The 17,350-nt window shown below is 40.2% G+C and overlaps 2 protein-coding genes across 2 annotated transcripts; one reads left to right on the top strand and one right to left on the bottom strand.

The window, feature by feature from the left end:
• Nucleotides 1–882: 882 nt before the first annotated feature.
• LOC139739767 (uncharacterized) lies at nt 883–10,746 on the bottom strand. Its single transcript, XM_071650364.1, has 9 exons — nt 10,701–10,746; nt 8,387–8,552; nt 7,450–7,499; nt 6,500–6,555; nt 5,537–5,755; nt 3,884–3,994; nt 2,828–2,872; nt 1,813–1,918; nt 883–1,277 (listed from the first exon to the last, which is right to left on the bottom strand). Exons 2-9 carry the CDS (start codon nt 8,539–8,541, stop codon nt 883–885), a joined length of 1,137 nt encoding a protein of 378 aa, XP_071506465.1. The 5' UTR covers nt 8,542–8,552; nt 10,701–10,746.
• A 3,301-nt stretch (nt 10,747–14,047) lies between these two features.
• Nucleotides 14,048–15,661, top strand: LOC139739766 (ras-related protein rab-6.2-like). Its single transcript, XM_071650363.1, has 2 exons — nt 14,048–14,239; nt 15,164–15,661. Exons 1-2 carry the CDS (start codon nt 14,048–14,050, stop codon nt 15,659–15,661), a joined length of 690 nt encoding a protein of 229 aa, XP_071506464.1.
• Nucleotides 15,662–17,350: the final 1,689 nt, after the last annotated feature.

Raw genomic sequence — 17,350 nt, 5'->3', positions numbered from 1 at the left:
ACAACGACACAGACTCTCCAAGCGCATTGGTTGTGCTGCAGCTGCATGCATTCATGTAATTTGAATATGTTGTAAATGTTTTTACAACACGAGTCCCTCAACTACCACTTGCCATTTTGCTGCTTTTGCCTATAGATGTGGTTTGTTTAGACATGCCCAGCTTTCTACAAATATAATCTCTCAAAGCCCTAACAAGACCTTCCATGGAAATCATTATGGGGATGAAACCTTGCAGCCAAGTGAAGCACATACATACGACTTTAGCAACAAACTTTACTGTAAGATGACTCTGTAATGTGTACGCCACACGAATCACATTGTAGATTTCACCACTCTAAAATTCTTCTGTAGTCATCAGTTGATGATCTGAGCGATGATAGACTTGCAAGATCCATATTGCCCTATCATTTGACATAACGGAGGCTACTTGATAAATAATGTCAAGACAAAATACCTGGTATTCTCAAACCAACCTTTTTGATGGTTTTTTGGCTTGACTGAAAAAGACGTTTTTTTGTTTTGGGGTACAAAAATCAAACCTCTCACTTTATGTACAAATTCTATTGACTCTGTAACACCACAAGTGATAAATTAACAGCAGCACTATATTTAAAAGCATAAATATCAAACTACAAAATTAGGCAGAAAGTCTATTTATCATATTCACGACATCAAGTACTGTAAGAGTGAGGGAGTCCTTAACACCTACTGGTCTATTAAAGAGAGAATGATATATAATGGGGCTGCATTTACTCTGTACGGGGGGATCACGGGTGGGGTAAACAATGCAGACAATAGAGAGCACTTTCTGTGTAAATCAACCAGAGCAGTGTTCGCTTCAGCTAGACGGTGATGAACGGGTTAATTTCCTCCTTGCTCCGGTCATATGGCACCGCAATTTGAGATACCCAGCTTCTGCTGCAGCAGGGAAGCCGTCTTCCGGAAGTCCTCTTCCATCAGCTCGATCTTCCGGAGGTCCTCCGACACCCCGTCCCTGAAGGGACTGACATGGCCCATATCCTCCGCCTCGTGGTCCCGCATGGGCGTGGGGGCTGGGTGGCTTCCGGCTGCCTCGCCCTGGTAGAAGGCGTCGCCCGAGTTGATGCCAAGATACGCCCTGGCACTCTTGGCCCTGGGCTTCTTGCCATCTCTGGTTGCATTGGGGAGATTTGGGTTGGTGGGGTTGGTGAGGAAAGTGGTGCTGATGTTCTTGGCGGATATCGGCCGAGTCGTCTCGTACTTGAGAGGTCTCTCCCCTTTCACGTTCACCGATTTCACTGAAAAAGAGGAGATAATAAGATGGTAGTGACACAGTCTTCTGTACCCAGAGAAGCCTGTTCTCCCTGAGAGCAGTACCATTATCAATACCTCGGCAATGCTGGGTAACACTTGGGTTAAGAGGAGTATGGTTGGTAAACCATTCCATCATCAAAAAGCCCAGGCTCTTCATTGTAGAATCCAGAGCCATAACCGATAAACCACAGTGCTCAAGCTTCTAAATATCACAAGACCTACAACTGTATTTCAGGAGATTTTTTTCTTCACAGTAGTTATATATCTTTTAGATATTTTTCTTTTCTTGATATAAAACGTACAAATTACATACAGTACAGTTCAGTTCTTTATTCCTTCTTTTGTTTTATTTCTATCTTCTATCTAACTATGAATGCTACTGCAATGGAAAACAAAATGGGGGCAGTGTTGATGCTAACCTGAACTTTAAGACAAATTCAATCTTGATGCAAACTTTGCAAGATATCTTCTGCCCTGGCTTTGCTTGATTTGTTTGTGTCAACTCTCAACGTTTCTCACCTGCACTCTTAGGTCTCGACCTCTGGGCATCTGTCCTCTGTTGGTGGATGGCGCTGACAGGACGTTTGGGTTTTTCCACGATCCCCTCACTCTCAAACAGCCCTGGCTGCAAGAGGCAACAACACAAATATGCCACATGAAGGATAGTGGTGATGATGATGATGATGATATTGACAAGGAGGAGGGGGAAGAGGATACCACTACTACTACCACATATAACTAAAATAACAATGATAATGATACTGACAGTAATCACCATCATCACCAAAACAGCAACATTTATTACCCATGCACTGTATTATTAATGATTGTTATACCTCAGTCCAAAAGGATAATGTGAGAATAATATCTTCTCCAGAGATTTGCATTTCTGGCAGGACTTGCAAAAGGATATGGGCCAGTTCTCTGCATTTCACTCAACTCGGGAGGAAAGTGCATGATTGTCAGAAGTTGCCATTTGTAACTCACAGGAGTTGTTGCCTATTTCAAGGTAAAATATAATAGCATATATTTTCTTCTAAACCCAAGGAAATGTATCCGAAATACAGGCTATAACAATGGGTTGCTACAACAATGACCCTGGAGCTGATATCACACTTGTCACCACCCTGTCAGGGATATTATTGATGCACCTAACATGGACACTACTTACGTAACTATATGTATTGTTAATTTGTCTTCTGGTACAAATATTTCAAAAATGAAAAAACAAACAAACACTGTGTTCGTAAACTAACCTCTTCTTTGTGGTTTACATCTAATAAATTTGGAATATATACCCTGCAGCTGCTCACTGACACCCAGCGATGATGGCCACTTATTTTCACAACACACACACATACACACATACACACATACACTGTACAAATCACTTTTTGCCGTAAAAACTAAAATATTTGAATATTCTTAACAATCTGGAAAATCAGGAATCAGAATATTGTACATTCTGAAATATCACAAAACAACAACAACAACAACAACAACAACAACAACAACAAAAGTTTCATTCGCTGACCTGAGAGAATCTTCGGCCTGTCTGTCTGTTCTGCTTTGAGGGTTTCTGCTGCTTGGAATGAAGAAAACAAAACACACACACATAAAAGTCTCTGTGATTGAGTGGTTTGCAATACCAGCACTTAAAAGCTTTCTAGACCAAATTGCATAGATCTAGGAGTCAAACAGAAATAAACAGTAAGCTCCCATCTCTTGATCTGACTGTAATGAGAGATGGGATGGAATGTAAACCTTAGCATGTTTTCTTTGTTTGGTTGTTTGTTTTTGTTGTTTCTTTATAGAGTCTATGTTGTGAAAGTTAAGCACAGAATAATCCTGGCCCCATCAGCAACAAAGAGGTACTGTTAAGAAGGCACCCACCACCATACGGGGTTTGAATGTACCCCATACCAGAGGGCTATCAAAAGTAACAAGTTTCAGGAGATGACCACATGCTCCATTTGATGTTTTCTCTCACTTGTATCAGGGTTGCCAAACTATGCATGTATATATAAAAAAAAAATGCAGGTGCACAGTAGAAATCAACAACCAATAACAACAAATTCATCTTGCTGAAAAACACACAAACAAACAAACAAACAACAAATCATAGTTTTGTTGAAATTTGAAAAAGTGAGCATACTATGGATAGTAAATCAAGCATATTTTCCATTTCAAAAATGTATTTTCTTAACTTTCATAAAGAAAAGCACATGTGGTATCATAAAAGCTTACCAGTCAGCAGCTCTGCTATACTAGTTAAGTTTTCTTTCACATAACTTACATGTATGATCTTTGTGTTGCTATTGTTGATGATAATGATGACGATGTTGTCTTTGCCATTATCAGTGCTTCTGATTTTGTTGCCTAGTTGCAGATGTCGTACTGCAAAGCAAGATATTTTCCTGGCAGGAAATTTTCGTAAATTGGAGGTGATGGCCTTTTTTGCGGCATGAAATTATTGTGAATTGTCACTGGCATTCAATGCATACAGTGTAGACAAGAACTTTTCGGTAATCTTGGCTAGTGCAAAATTTGTGAAATAAAATGCAAGCAAAGATTCCTTTTTTTGCAGTACCTGGTTATCTATCTTGGTCCCAGGATAGAGGAATTCCACTAGAGTGCCTGGGTGAGCCACCCTCTCTGAGTTACTGTTGTCCCTAAGTCTGCTCTGTGCGGGGTGAAAGAGCTGAAAGGGATTGATAATGATGAGCAAAAATGTTCATCAACAAAAACTAAAATACAAACTCCCTAAATTTTCATAATTTCATCGTAAAATCTCAAATATCTCAAGTCATCGGCACCTGCAAAAAAACAACAACAAAAACAAAACTGAGAAGACGATGAGACAGAACAGACAATACATATTCTGACCAAACAATACCATCCATCCTGCATTTGATTGCTCGAGGTTACCTGGCTTACACCAATCTCTCCCCCCCCCCCCCTTATTGATCTAATACTGATGCATACATTCACCAGCAGCCTAGACTAAAAGGTCCAAATTCATGAAGGTGGTTTAGACCAGAGGTGGTTTAGACCTGGTCTAAACCTAGACCATGGTCTCAGACCCTGTTTACAGTGTGAGGCTCGGCCGCAGCTCGGCCGCAGCTCGGCCCAGCCCCGCTTCAGTGTAAACGCGCAAAAGGCCAAATGCGGGGCCAAAATTGGCCTCGCATTTGGCCTCGCTCTAGAGCCGGGCCTTTTCTCAGTGTAAACGCAAACTGGGCCAAATGCGCGGCCAATTTTAGTCTGGCTTCCAAACCCTCTGCCTGTACTATTTTGCTATTCAGGATATTAACCCCCTCAACGACGAAAGCTAGTATAATTTAAGGTGGTTTTGTCCTGCAAAGGATTTTTCCTTCGGCAAAGGCCTTTGCCCGAACGGCGATTTTGTCGCCACGGAATCTAGTTGGCAAAGGGTCTGAAAACCAGACTATACCAAATTGCGTTTGTTTACAAGCAGTGCGCCACTATGACAAAATATTGAAAGGTTTGAATTAAAAGCGCGGCCGAGCCCGGCAGTGTAAACGGACAAAATTGCGGGGCTCGGCCCCGCAATTGAGGCTGGGCTCGGCTGCGGCACGGCCGCGGCTTGGCCCAGCCCCGCACTGTAAACGGGGTCTAATAAGCATGAAATAGGTGTACCTTTGACATGTCTCTATCAATGCGCGTTTGTTACTGGATGTCTGTTGGCATTCGCTATCTGAAAATCATATTTACACAGAAGAAATTTGTATACACCATGGTTTAAAATTTGTATACACCATGGTTTAAAATTTGTACCACCTTCGTGATTTCGAGCCAAAGGGTTCAGCAATTAAGATTTGTAGGATACATTTGTTCTTTGCGGTTAAATCAAACATGCTTCATAGAGAAAATGCTTTTGAGTGCAATTCTTCATAGTGTTTAAGTTTGTTGAAATAAATGGAATACAATCAGACAAAGAAAGCTATAATGAAAGAAAAAGAACCAGCCTGGGATTTGAACCCATCGTCTGCTGCTTACCCGGTAGTGGCCATTCCAACTGACCTGAAGCCAGTTAATGGCAGTGACACAATGAAAATGGATCAGATATCCAAGGCAAGCACTTTTTTCTTCTCGCTGGTTTTAATTGAATATTAATAATTCATCAGTCTCTTGTTAAGTGTCATCTTGTGTATGCAGTCGGAGCAAGTACACCTCCCAAACGCCATCCCCTCACCCACCTCCTCCCCTACGGAGGACTCACTTGGTCATAAGACTTGGGCGGGGCAGATGCTAATCTCTTCTTCAGGGCTCGCTTCTCCTTGAGCAGCATCTCACGGTGGCACTGGAGCTGCTCATCCAGGAACTCTTGTCGGTGCTGGAGTCGGGCCCTGGCCAGGGCAAGCCCCTCCGCCTCCATCTGCTGGTAGTGGCGGTTGAGGAGGCCAATGGTCAGCATCGCCCAGTGGTGGACGGGTGCATTCTGTTCAGAGTGTGCAAGAGGGACAAGCAGTTGTGGTGAAGGCAGAGATACAAACTTTTGTGTGTCTCCTCTTTGCAGCGCCAATTTAATGTCATACCAGACACATGCAAAACATTTAATCCAAATTATGTGATGATATGGCAGAGATTTTAGTAATCAATAATGATTTGAGTGCCCTTTCTTTTTGGTTGTACTGGGGAGGGTCAACATTGGAAGAGTACAGTAGATTATCCATAAAACAAAACAGTACATATTACATCGGCAGAGTGAAAACAAAACCTGTGCATTCTAATTCACAATAAGTCATTTCCTGAGATAGTTATTATTTTGGTCTCTATATCCACAATGCAATTCAGCCTGCTTATGGTTTTACAATTCACTTGGGAATATTTTCAAACTTTACCTAATGCATTATTAAGGTCATATTAGGTCATACACACTTAGCAAACATTCCTAGGCTACACACACATAAAAAACACACACAAATAGTCCCTCTGAACCCTCATATGAATGCATTTGTAGGGAAAATCATTAAATGCCAACAATGTATGACATGATTTTGAAGATTATGTGATAATCATGGTTACAAAAAGGTGTTCACTGCACAGATTCTACCATCAGCATAATATCGTTGCTTTGACTCCAAACTTGGGATACTGAACCACTAATGCTTTTCTGAGGGGAAAAAAAAAACAACAACATTTCAAGACCTGTTCAGACTCGGACAAACATCATAACAACTACCTTGTACTGCTTTTCCTCCTCTTCTCCTTCAGTCTTGAATGCCGGAGGAGGAACACCTGTGCATAAATGTAAGACAAGTTGATAGGAACCTGACTGTCTAAAGCAAGCCTTGGTCTAATGGATGGACTGACCCTATCTTTGAATTGCTGGTCTGAAGACTTCAAAGGCACCATGCATAATTGCATGAACTGTGCAGCATTAAATCACAGGACACATAAAGTAAACATTAAACCTTAAAACAAATGACTATCTTATACAGACCTGAACATTCAGGGTAGTGCTAAACATCTACAGCAATCCCCACATGTAAATGTGAACCAGTTGGTTGAATAATCCTGGGTAAATTCTGACAATACTGAACAATTCAAAGACTATGTGCATGGTAATCAATTTGTGGTGTTTATTTATTTCAGTTTTTGTATTGCACATGTAAATTTCATGAGTTGGCTAATATTTACAAAATTAACAACTAAAAAAACAAATTAACTCAATTAAGATACTCAGAAGTGCATGTATTGCTTGAACAGTGGGAAATTGCAAATTTTTCCTTTTAAAAGTGATTTTTACTGCTTTTTCATTCTATTAATATAGATCTATATCAAAAATTCAATCAAACACAAAAATTGTCTTAATACAACTTCCAATTCATGAAATATTTTGTTTGCAAAATTCATGGCGTATAGAGTATATGGAGAGTACGATATAACTTGAGATTGAATGTAACAAAGCACTCTGTCTGAAGAGGTGTACAGAAAATGTTATCAAACAGCCGACTCCAGTACATTTTGGGTGAGTCTGGAATTATTTGGTCAATTTGTATCTTTGTGGAAGGAGATGCTACTAAAAAAAAAAATCAAAAATCATAGAGATTCTGTGTATAGTGCTGAGTAACAATCATGTATAATGTACAATTATAAAGAACATCTACAATGGCCATGTTCTTTACTTACCGACTATATTTGAAACATGAACAGCAGCTGCACTGTCACCAGTCCACGCGCTGTGAGGGCAAAGAAGTTGAATTAGACACTTGTATTTCACTAGTATGAAAAAAAAAATGCCACCGATACACAAATCATTAAGTGTGACATTGCTTATAACTAGGGGTAAAAGATTTGAAGTTTTTCAAACAAACTAAAATAACACATTTGACAGCTTACAGGTATGTATATTTGACCTAAACCACTTAATCAAGAACATTTGAAGCTGTCTCAAGTATATCCTGCTGCAGAACATTAATCATGGGGTTATAATGCATGTAACTACTTTTACATTAATTCAAAACATGACAGCAAATTTGTATTTTACTACGTCTATATATTACAAGTTATGCATTGGGGCAAGTTTTACGAATGTAATTAATACAGGCTGTACCTAGGAGGAATCAGAAGGCTTGTAAAGAAACTTGTATTTTCTCAAATCCACATTTGTGTTTCTGTACATTTGATTTAAAATCCATTAAAAAAAAACATGGAGACAAGAAAAGCACAGAATGAATGCGACGGGTTTAAACTGCTTATCTACAAATGTGAGAAGCACACAGATACAATTTATACATTTCTTTAATACGTAGTTCCATAATCATACAGGAAGCCCCATCTCAGAGACATACACGGTGGCTAGTTAAGTTGAGACCACATTCATGTTATATCACTACACATACTATCTACCAAATACCAATATCAGTTGCCTAATAAAGAGAGACATTTCCTTAAATCTGAAAATGCTAGGTTCTGACACTTTCCAAAAACATACCTCTTCAAGACAGCATCATGATTTTGGTGTTTTCCCTCATCCCAACCCCTAAATACAGAATAAAAATTAATGCAAATTTTTGATAGATTGAACATCAAAATCATACGGCATCCATCCAAACTGGACACTCACCGTTTGACCAGCATGATGAGACAGTTCAGTTGATCTCTCACTCTCTGAGTCTCAGCTTTACTGTCCAGCACATCGTTTCGCATCTTGGCGATGGCCTCTCTGAAGGCGCGATTATCGATGCCAGCACTGGATCCCCGCTGGTGTAGGCGATTCATCCTGGTTCAACCTGTACATGCAGAAATGTTACATCAGGCATAGAGTCAAGTTTCACATTTTCACCTTTATTCTACTCCTCTGTGTGCAAGTGTTTGCAAACAGGCTGTCAATCAGAAAATATAAAAAGTCCAGTACATCTAGTATTTGTCCCTTCATCTACTTGATGCTTCATCTTCATGAAGCATTTTGTCCGACAAAGTTGTCAGACAAATTTGCTCTCAACCAATCAGATGCAAGGATTTCAGTAGCTTGTAAGAACATTAAAAATATCCGACCAAAACGCTTCATGAAATTCCCCCCAAAATGAGGTTGTAGCCTCTTTTATTTGTAATTGTGGTATTACAGAGGGTTCAAAATGGGCAAAATGCTGTAAATCTTAAGAGTAAGCCTGAAAGCTTTTTCTGTAGTTGCACACACATCATCCTATTGTAAATAGTAAAACTGAAAGTACTTTCAAACATCGTTGGCCAATGCCGTCATTGCATCAACCATCCCAATTTAGCTTTCTATGAGCTGATTGGCCACTTTAGTCTTCTTATTAGGGCAACTGTGAGCACCCAAATGCGAAGTGTGTTCGGGCTACTAAGTCAAGGATCAATTAGGTCAAATAAGGATTTGGTGTCTTCATATTTAGTGGCTTTGCCCATGAAATTCAACATTAAAATTTGATTTATTTTGAATTTGAATACATACAGATAGAATTCAGTTGTTGACAACTCATGTCGTGCAAAATTTGGTTCCTCCAATCATGGCTCTAGATTGTCTAGTTCTTTACAATGTATGTCCAAAATGACGATTTTTCTTCATTCGTTAATTCGGTCAACCCATCCCTACCGTAGTACATGACTGATCAAACTTGAAGAATTTGGAACCTGCGGCTGTGCGCAGGCATATGCACACAGGTTCAAGTGGAGCAGTTGTCATACTACCAACAGGTCTAACATTACTACTGATCGGATCATCAATTACCGAATTAGGACAGAAAGGAACTAGGCCTAATAGTATTGGGAAGTGATTGGAGGAACTAACACTGGTTAAATTTTGCATAGCATGAGCCATGACACCATAGACTCAAGTTGTCATCATTCAATTGAATTACATCTGATCTGTATGTATTCAAATTTAAAATAAAATCATATTTTGATGTTGAATTTCACGGACAAAGCCGATACGTACAAGACAAAAAAATCCTTACATCCGCAGCCCAAACACGCTACGCGTTTGGGTAGGTCGATGCCGATGGATTCATATCAGATGCATTCGTATCAGATGCATTCATATGATAACTACGATAATGTTGAAGTTATTGAGACAGTCAAGGAGGAAAAAGATCTCGGGGTGTACTTTTCTCCTGACCTAAATTTTAGTCTTCATGTACACAAAGTAGCTGCAAAGGCGAATAAAGTTCTTGGTCTGATCAAAAGGACTTTTACTCATCTGACTACAACTGTAGGGAAGTGTTTGTCCTACTGTATAAGGCCCTTGTTAGACCTCTCTTGGAATATTGCTCTTGTGTGTGGAATGAAATTTCAAAGAGTGATGCAAAGAAGCTTGAATCAGTTCAGAGGAGAGCAACAAAGTTGGTATCAGAGGTTAAATTGTTGTCATATCCTGAGAGACTCAAGCATTTGGGGATTCCATCCCCAGAGACAAACTAGTAAGAGTATCAACGTGAACGTTCAGATATGATTCAAGTGTTCAAAATTTTGCATGGTATGGAAGACTTTGATCCAGCTGTTCTCTTTGTCATCAATGATCATGTTACACGCGGTCACAAGTTGAAGTTGTATAAAGGAAGGTGTCGAACAAGTAAAAGGTTGAAGTCTTTCAGTCAGAGAGTAGTAAATACTTGGAATAGCCTTTGTGCAGATGCTGTCGTGGCAACATCTGCATCTGTGAATAGCTTCAACGTATCAAGTCCAAGCTCAACGTATCAAGTCCAAGCTCAATGATCACTGGAAGCAGAAGCATAACAAATTTCATCCAGATTGCATTAACTGATAATTCCGTGGATACAGTACAACACATGGATCTCCTCAGGCTCAGGTTTAAATCCTTTGAATGGCCCTCTACAAGTTTTCAACTTACTGGGCGTCATCGTAGGTAATGACATGGTCGCAGTTGATAAATCTTGCCTACCTTCACGCAGCACACTTACCACAGCAAATCCAGTAGACGGGACCGTTGTCGAGCACTTGGTGAAGATAAAATAGCAACGCTCTCAATACTGCATCAGGTCGGTCTTACGATTGACGACTGCTATAATTTGCTTCGCGAAAATTACCTTTTTGAATAAACAACTTCGACCAAGCAGTGATCAAAAGTGATTCTACGAGTTCCCTACAAATACGACAGGACAAGGCTGTCATCTGACGTTGGAATCATTCTGTCAAGTAAGATTCGCTTCGGTCGTTGCTCAGCAGCAAATATTTTGGAAGTGAGCGGAAGAGGGCGCTGCATAACTTACGATGGATGCATAACTTCCGCAGTATATTCCTGCTGCCTGAGCCGAGAGCTGGTTTGGAGGTGGGGCAATAACAAGGTAATCTTCTTCCATCATTACATTATGATTATGAATTGTTTTTGAAATTGAATTTGAAATAGAAGGTACAGACACTTTTAATTTGATACTTTGCTTTAATTGCTGAGTGATATAGTTTATGTTGTATCTTATATCGATAATTTCGTTCTATTTTGATCTAATTTGTATTGTGAACGCATGGCAGAAGAAAGGAACAAGGCGCTAGTGTACTTTCTCAATAAATATTTGTCTCGTTCTTCATAGAAAACTTAATCACTACAAGTTCGATCAGCTGTTGTGCTCATCTGTGCATTAACGATTTGCTGATCTATTCTGAACTTGACAAATTGTTGAACTGCTCATCATACTTTGTAGTTCCACTCTTTAATTCCGAGATAGAATATCTCTCTTCGTGATTTACCGCTTTTGAACTTGATTCTGCCAAAGAGTGTTGTGTGATAATTTGAGATGTTTTTTTCTCTCATCTTTTTTTTTTTGGTGTGTTTCATTTTAAAGATAAATTGTGTCCGTATTACCTTACGTTGATAACGCTGTTTTTATATATCATACGGAATTCTTGAAAAACAGCCGAACGGCTGATTGCAAGTATATCAAATCTGGTATGAATAAAACATAGAAACACACAAACAAAACTATGAAATGCTTATAATCAAGATTTGATGTGGCTGGTTCGTTCATTATTGTAGCCTGATCCGTTCTTCGGTGTCCAATACAATGTATCTTCTCTACAGCCAGTGTTCCACAACACCGAATGGCTTCGTTTAGTTTACTTTCAGATGTTTGCTTCGATTTTTTTTTTCTTTATCTGATCATTCGCTTGTCTTTGACGTAACTAATTTTATATAACCTGTTTGGTAAATGATTTTACAAAGTCCACACAAAGTTAAAACATTTTCCACAAATTGCTCATATCTTCTTGATAACCTGGGCCGTTGAAAACAAGGGGAATTTGATATCCATATCCAACTGCATAATAACGTCTTGTGTTTTTTTATTACAATAATTACTATATTCATAGACACAACCAATAAAAAGATGTCGGCCTGTTTGAACACTGAGTTGCGTGACATTCTCGTCTTCGATCACAATGCACGTAAAACTATGTACTAATCACCCAATATTTGCTTTTAATCAAATTGTTCGATTCCAGTAGGAAATCCATCTGGTCCTATCTCAGTGTGGCTTTATAAGTTATGATCATAGTTTATTCAAGAGGTTAGCAGTGGTTCGAGATCAAGTGGACTTAGCACCTACTGAACAATAACAATGTCATTAAACAAATCATTGTCCTCGTGATCTAACATAATATTCCTAACTAAAGTACTTAGTTTGTTCTTCCCTTTACAATCTATATAAGTAATCAGCATATCGTCTTTCCTTTTTTTTTTTTGGACCAATTTTTTTTTTCCAAATATGCCAACAAAAGTATGTGATCGATATTTGACATTCAATTCTTAAAATACAAAATCCCCTCCTGATCCCCTCATGGGGTAAGTGGGCTAACCCCCCCCCCCCCCCCCCGCCCCCTTTACCTGCTTGGTCGGTTTTTGTTTTTTTAATTCTTAAAATGCAAAATCCCCTGGGGGTGAGCTACCCCTCCCCCCCCCCCATCCTTCCCCTGCTTTGTTGTGCTGCTCTTGGATGGCGCAAACGTTCCCTCCATTTGCGTGGTTTCCCCCATGGTCAAGCATTCTCTCTCCCCCGCCCCCCCCCCCCCTCCCCAAGAAAAGGGTTCCAGAGCACGGCCATATGCCCCTTGAAGACCTTACCAATCGTAGTCAATTTACGCCTTCCGAAAGGTCTACTATTTCCGACTTTGAACCCCTCCCCCATCAAGAAGAAAGTAACGTGCTCTACACCACAGGAATATCGAAATAGCAAATCGGATTGGTAATCACATTTGCCGTTGCCCTCTTTTGTACTCCACTAGGTACACTATTATAGCTTTAATTTTTTTTAAAGATTTGTTCTTGATACTTTATTTTCATCAGTATATCTCCTATTTTTCGTGAACATTATACGTGATGAATAATAAAGTCTTTATGATGCTCTTACTTAAAGAATATACACGTACACAAACAATCAACATTTTGCTTAGTATTGTCGTTTAACTCTTATCTTTTGCTCTTAAAATGTGCTGTTCCAAGAACTCAACTGACCGAATGCGCAGCATATTTGTTAATGATTATACATTCTCCTGATTTGATTGGTTTATCAAAATAAAATCGCAGTACACATGGTGTACACTCGACGATCTCAGATTCCAGGGTATATCGTCACGACCTCCAATATGAGATCAGCTAACAGTCCCTGGCAAAATCTCATACAACGCGCGACAGAGTTGCGGAACACATCCTCTGTGACGAGCTCTCAGCTCTGCTCACACGTTGATTCGATGAGGAATCATGACTCACACCTGCTAACAACTTTTGTTTTCTCCCTTTCCCTCACGTTATTTCAAGACGAAGTGACAAACTGCCTGCCCGCGGACTGTGCGGGTTCCTCTTGCCTAATTTTCTCGCTTCGGCACGAAATCCGTGGATGTCCTGTCCTGTAGATTTCAGCCGGAACTGAAGTACGTGTCAAATCTCTACATGTGCTACAGACCAGAGAGCTTCCCACCTCCCTGTATAGACTTATGCCGTGGCTTATCGAAGTTCAAGACATTACGAGGCGTTGCAAAAGGTTGGCGGGAAGACGAGGGAACATATACTGCGTTCTTGTCCCCATATTATCTTGACTGGAAAGCGAATTGCGCTAACACGATGAAAATGTAGCCTTGTTCTGTGATCATCTAATGGAACAAGTTCGATCACCATGGAGATACGTGTGACTATATTGTCATACAGTGATATATTATGTGATTCTTGATAGGAAAAGCATATGGGCCTATACTCTTTGGGCCATTCTTCAAGTCAGCGACCACGGTTGGGGAATTCTTCGAAGCCTAAAGACAGAGAAGTATGCAGTACAGTACTCATCGCCCGCCTACCTTCAAAGTCATTTTGCTCGGCGAATCAGGAGTCGGAAAAACGTCGCTTTACCAGCGATTTCGCGCCCGTGACATTCCGAACACGGAGCGAACGGCCCTTACCATTGACAGCTACCAGTACTGTCGACAGTTTCCAGTCGGCCCACAAAGCAAACCTGTACAGGTAATTGAGTAAACTTATTGCTAGTCTAGTTGAGTGAATATGAAAGCGAATGTTATAATGATGGACATTTCATCACGTTCAGACGCAACAAATGGGCATAACTCAATAAGGCCTATATTTTCATCACTATGATTTCTAACAGTAAAAATGCAGTCCTTAACTATAGGACAAATGTTTCCCTTACCCTTGTGTAGTGCTGTCACTTATGCATTGGTAAATGGCCATTATTAGTTACGTGCCGTTTCCATCAATGCATTTTTATTTTGTCTGATAGAATAGTCAGGACACAATAAACGTATATTATATTTAATTTTAAAGACCGACTGATTTCCGTTTTGAAACCATCAATGATGATAATTAATATGACGGAAGATAAGACTTGATATGAAATAAAAAGAAATGAAGCTCCATGAAAGGAAGCTTATACTAATAGGGGCATGAAATAGCCATGTCAATAGTTTCGCTAGGAAATATTAGTGACACCTTGCCAAAAAAAAAAAAAAATCCCTCGGAAACCAATTCGGAAAACAACACACTGCATGGAGAAGGCTTTTAAGATGTGTGTCTACAACTGTACGGTCATTCCCTTCAGTTGGTTTTCACCCCTACCCCCAAAAAGAAGAAAAGATTGTTTTGTAGCTTCCAGTGAATAGAACTGGCTACCACTCTCAAGTATTGTACGTACTCATAAGCAGTTTATGATGATATTGTAGAGTAAATTTTAAAGTGAAGAAAAAGAAGTCAATCTAGTGCAACCAACAAGAGGGATTACTCTGCACCAAATTCATGCATTGAAATTTAGGTCATTTTATACGACACATTTATGAGGGGAACAGCGATTTGAAACAAACTTTGTAGAAATATCTAACTCTAAATAGACCTAGTCTGGAACGTTTGATTAGCGTTAATTCATCTCATCCGCAGATGGAGTTGTGGGACACTGCAAATATGGAGCGGATGCACTCCTTGACGGACAATTACTTCCGCGAGACCACGGCCGCGTTGTTGGTCTACGATATCTCCGACGCGCAGTCGCTGCGTAGAATCTCCTACTGGCGGAACGACCTCAGATTCCACGCAGAACGGACGTTGCTATTCCTCGTCGGCAACAAGGTCGATCTCGAACCCACGGAGTACGAGGGCGGCCAGACGACAGTGGATCATGCGCGCAAAGTACTTGCTGCCAATGTTGACGACGTCATGTGCGCGTACGAGGTCTCGGCCAAGGAGGACGTGAAAGTGGAGGAGATGTTCCATCGGATCGCGCAATCGCTCTGGGAGAATTACAAGGACGAACGCGAGAGCACGGGCAACCGGAGCCTTCCCGATGTACCGGAAGGAATGCATACCATCAGGCTCGGCAGGGATCAGCGCGGTACGAGGCTGAGGTTTTTGCGGAGGAAGGAGAAATGCTGTCATTGATCCCCCTTTTCTCCAGCAGCCAGATCGCTGAAGAAAATACGCTGAACAAGCCAAGGGAATATAAATATTTACTACGTTACACATTGTGGTATCTCGTAGGCAGTGAGCTACATTTCGCCATCATCACATCATCATAAATGACTAAATAATTGACTATATATGGGTAGTATTCATTCATAAAGTACGTTGTGCCTATAAAAGTGTAGTGATTGCATTGCAGTATTCGATTTCGTCGAGCGAACAACCACTTGATCAGTCCACATTGCAGGCGAAATGGGTCCATCTAATATTGTGGTGTGTACAGAGGGTCCCTTTCATTTCTAATACATAGAAACAGGACAGACTTGCTCCGTAGTAGGTCTAGATCCACGTGCCATTATAAGCATTCCTCAAGTAAACTTAACCACGAGTTTTTTTTCTGTGGTTCGCTTTATAGTGCCAACGATAGAATTTATTACATCTATTTCTTAGGACTTTTGAAAATATTGATGCCATGGCAATATCTCTTTCTATGGCTAAGAATATTAATATTGAAGTCTAAAATGTATTTTCAAAAAGTTTTTCACAATTCAATGTCAGTGTTCCCTTGATCTGTTTGTTTTTGTAACATTATACAGAGTTATACCTCATGAGACTGTATTCAGATTTTTTAAAATTATCACTCTTACTCTTTGTAAAGAGACTCTCAATACGGTAATTCAAAACTGATACCTTTCGTGACGTCACTGAGATAGTGAATGACAATCATTCACACTATATATTGCTAATCTCTCACAATTGCAACCACAGAGTCACGTTCAGTAGTGAAACCTCTTGAAGCCGTGACAGTAATGGAGGAGATTCTTGCCTCAAATCCATACAGCATCTTGTCAGTGAAATAAAAAAGAAATCGTAAGCAGCACAAGCGATTCAATGATTGTAGTCTTTCCTCAAAGGTACTTTATATAGAGTAGAAAACAGGAGGAGGAAATTCGACTTCATTATGGGGTATTACCACTGGAAATGTAATCCTACGGAGAGCTGGTGTCTGTCTGATCACGCCTCATTAAGGTGCCTTCTTTAAGACAAGAAGGCGTGAAAGAGGGTTCGAGTCACTTTCCCGCCTTCTCGTCCGGAAGAAGGCGGCTTAGTGGGTGTCAGTAAGTCGCTTTCTCTCCACACTTTTAAGATTCTGTAGCATACGTAGCAGTTCTGTGTACCATCTAACATGCCTAACTCGATCTCCAGTTTCTGTAGACATTTTTTTCAAAACTCTGAGCTCATAGCCACAGGGCCGGATGTGCCAAGAATTAATCTTGTAGGGAATTATAATAGTCCGGAGGCGATGGGTTAAAAGTGTGATTTAGATCTTATTGCAATGTCTCATTTTCCTGACAACTACAGGATCAACAGCTTTAATAAAAGCGACAAGACAAAGCGACGAATTTTGATACAGATAATATAACTTTTGTTTTTCTTCTGTAGGGGGTGTCGCCGCTTAGGCCTACTTGGTAGTTCAATCGCATCACTCGTTAATTGTGGTTTATTGTACATGTATACTGTATTTCGAGAAAAGCTGAACAACCTCAGTGTTGAGCAGTCAACACAGCGGCTGGGTTGCCGCGTTTATCTCATCAAGTAACACGGTGTTATTAGGAAGAGGGAGAAACCTGAAATGCGAAATCTGCAGCGGGTGTAGTAATGCTAATT

This window comes from Diadema antillarum, unplaced genomic scaffold (assembly GCF_040938485.1).
Source record: "Diadema antillarum isolate AM-2024a unplaced genomic scaffold, OU_Dant_1.0 seq00000817_RagTag, whole genome shotgun sequence".
Taxonomy (NCBI): Eukaryota; Metazoa; Echinodermata; class Echinoidea; order Diadematoida; family Diadematidae; genus Diadema; species Diadema antillarum.
This window is presented reverse-complemented; position numbering and strand designations above follow the sequence as displayed.

Excerpts from the sequence above, each read along its gene's own strand:
- LOC139739767 (XM_071650364.1), bottom strand. The coding sequence starts at position 8,541 with ATGAATCGCCTACACCAGCGGGGATCCAGTGCTGGCATCGATAATCGC. Across the intron at positions 3,995-5,536 it reads CGCCCAAGTCTTATGACCAA|CTCTTTCACCCCGCACAGAG; the intron begins GTGAGTCCTCCG and ends AATCCCTTTCAG. Across the intron at positions 1,278-1,812 it reads GTCGAGACCTAAGAGTGCAG|TGAAATCGGTGAACGTGAAA; the intron begins GTGAGAAACGTT and ends CCTCTTTTTCAG.
- LOC139739766 (XM_071650363.1), top strand. The coding sequence starts at position 14,048 with ATGCAGTACAGTACTCATCGCCCGCCTACCTTCAAAGTCATTTTGCTC. Across the intron at positions 14,240-15,163 it reads CACAAAGCAAACCTGTACAG|ATGGAGTTGTGGGACACTGC; the intron begins GTAATTGAGTAA and ends TCTCATCCGCAG.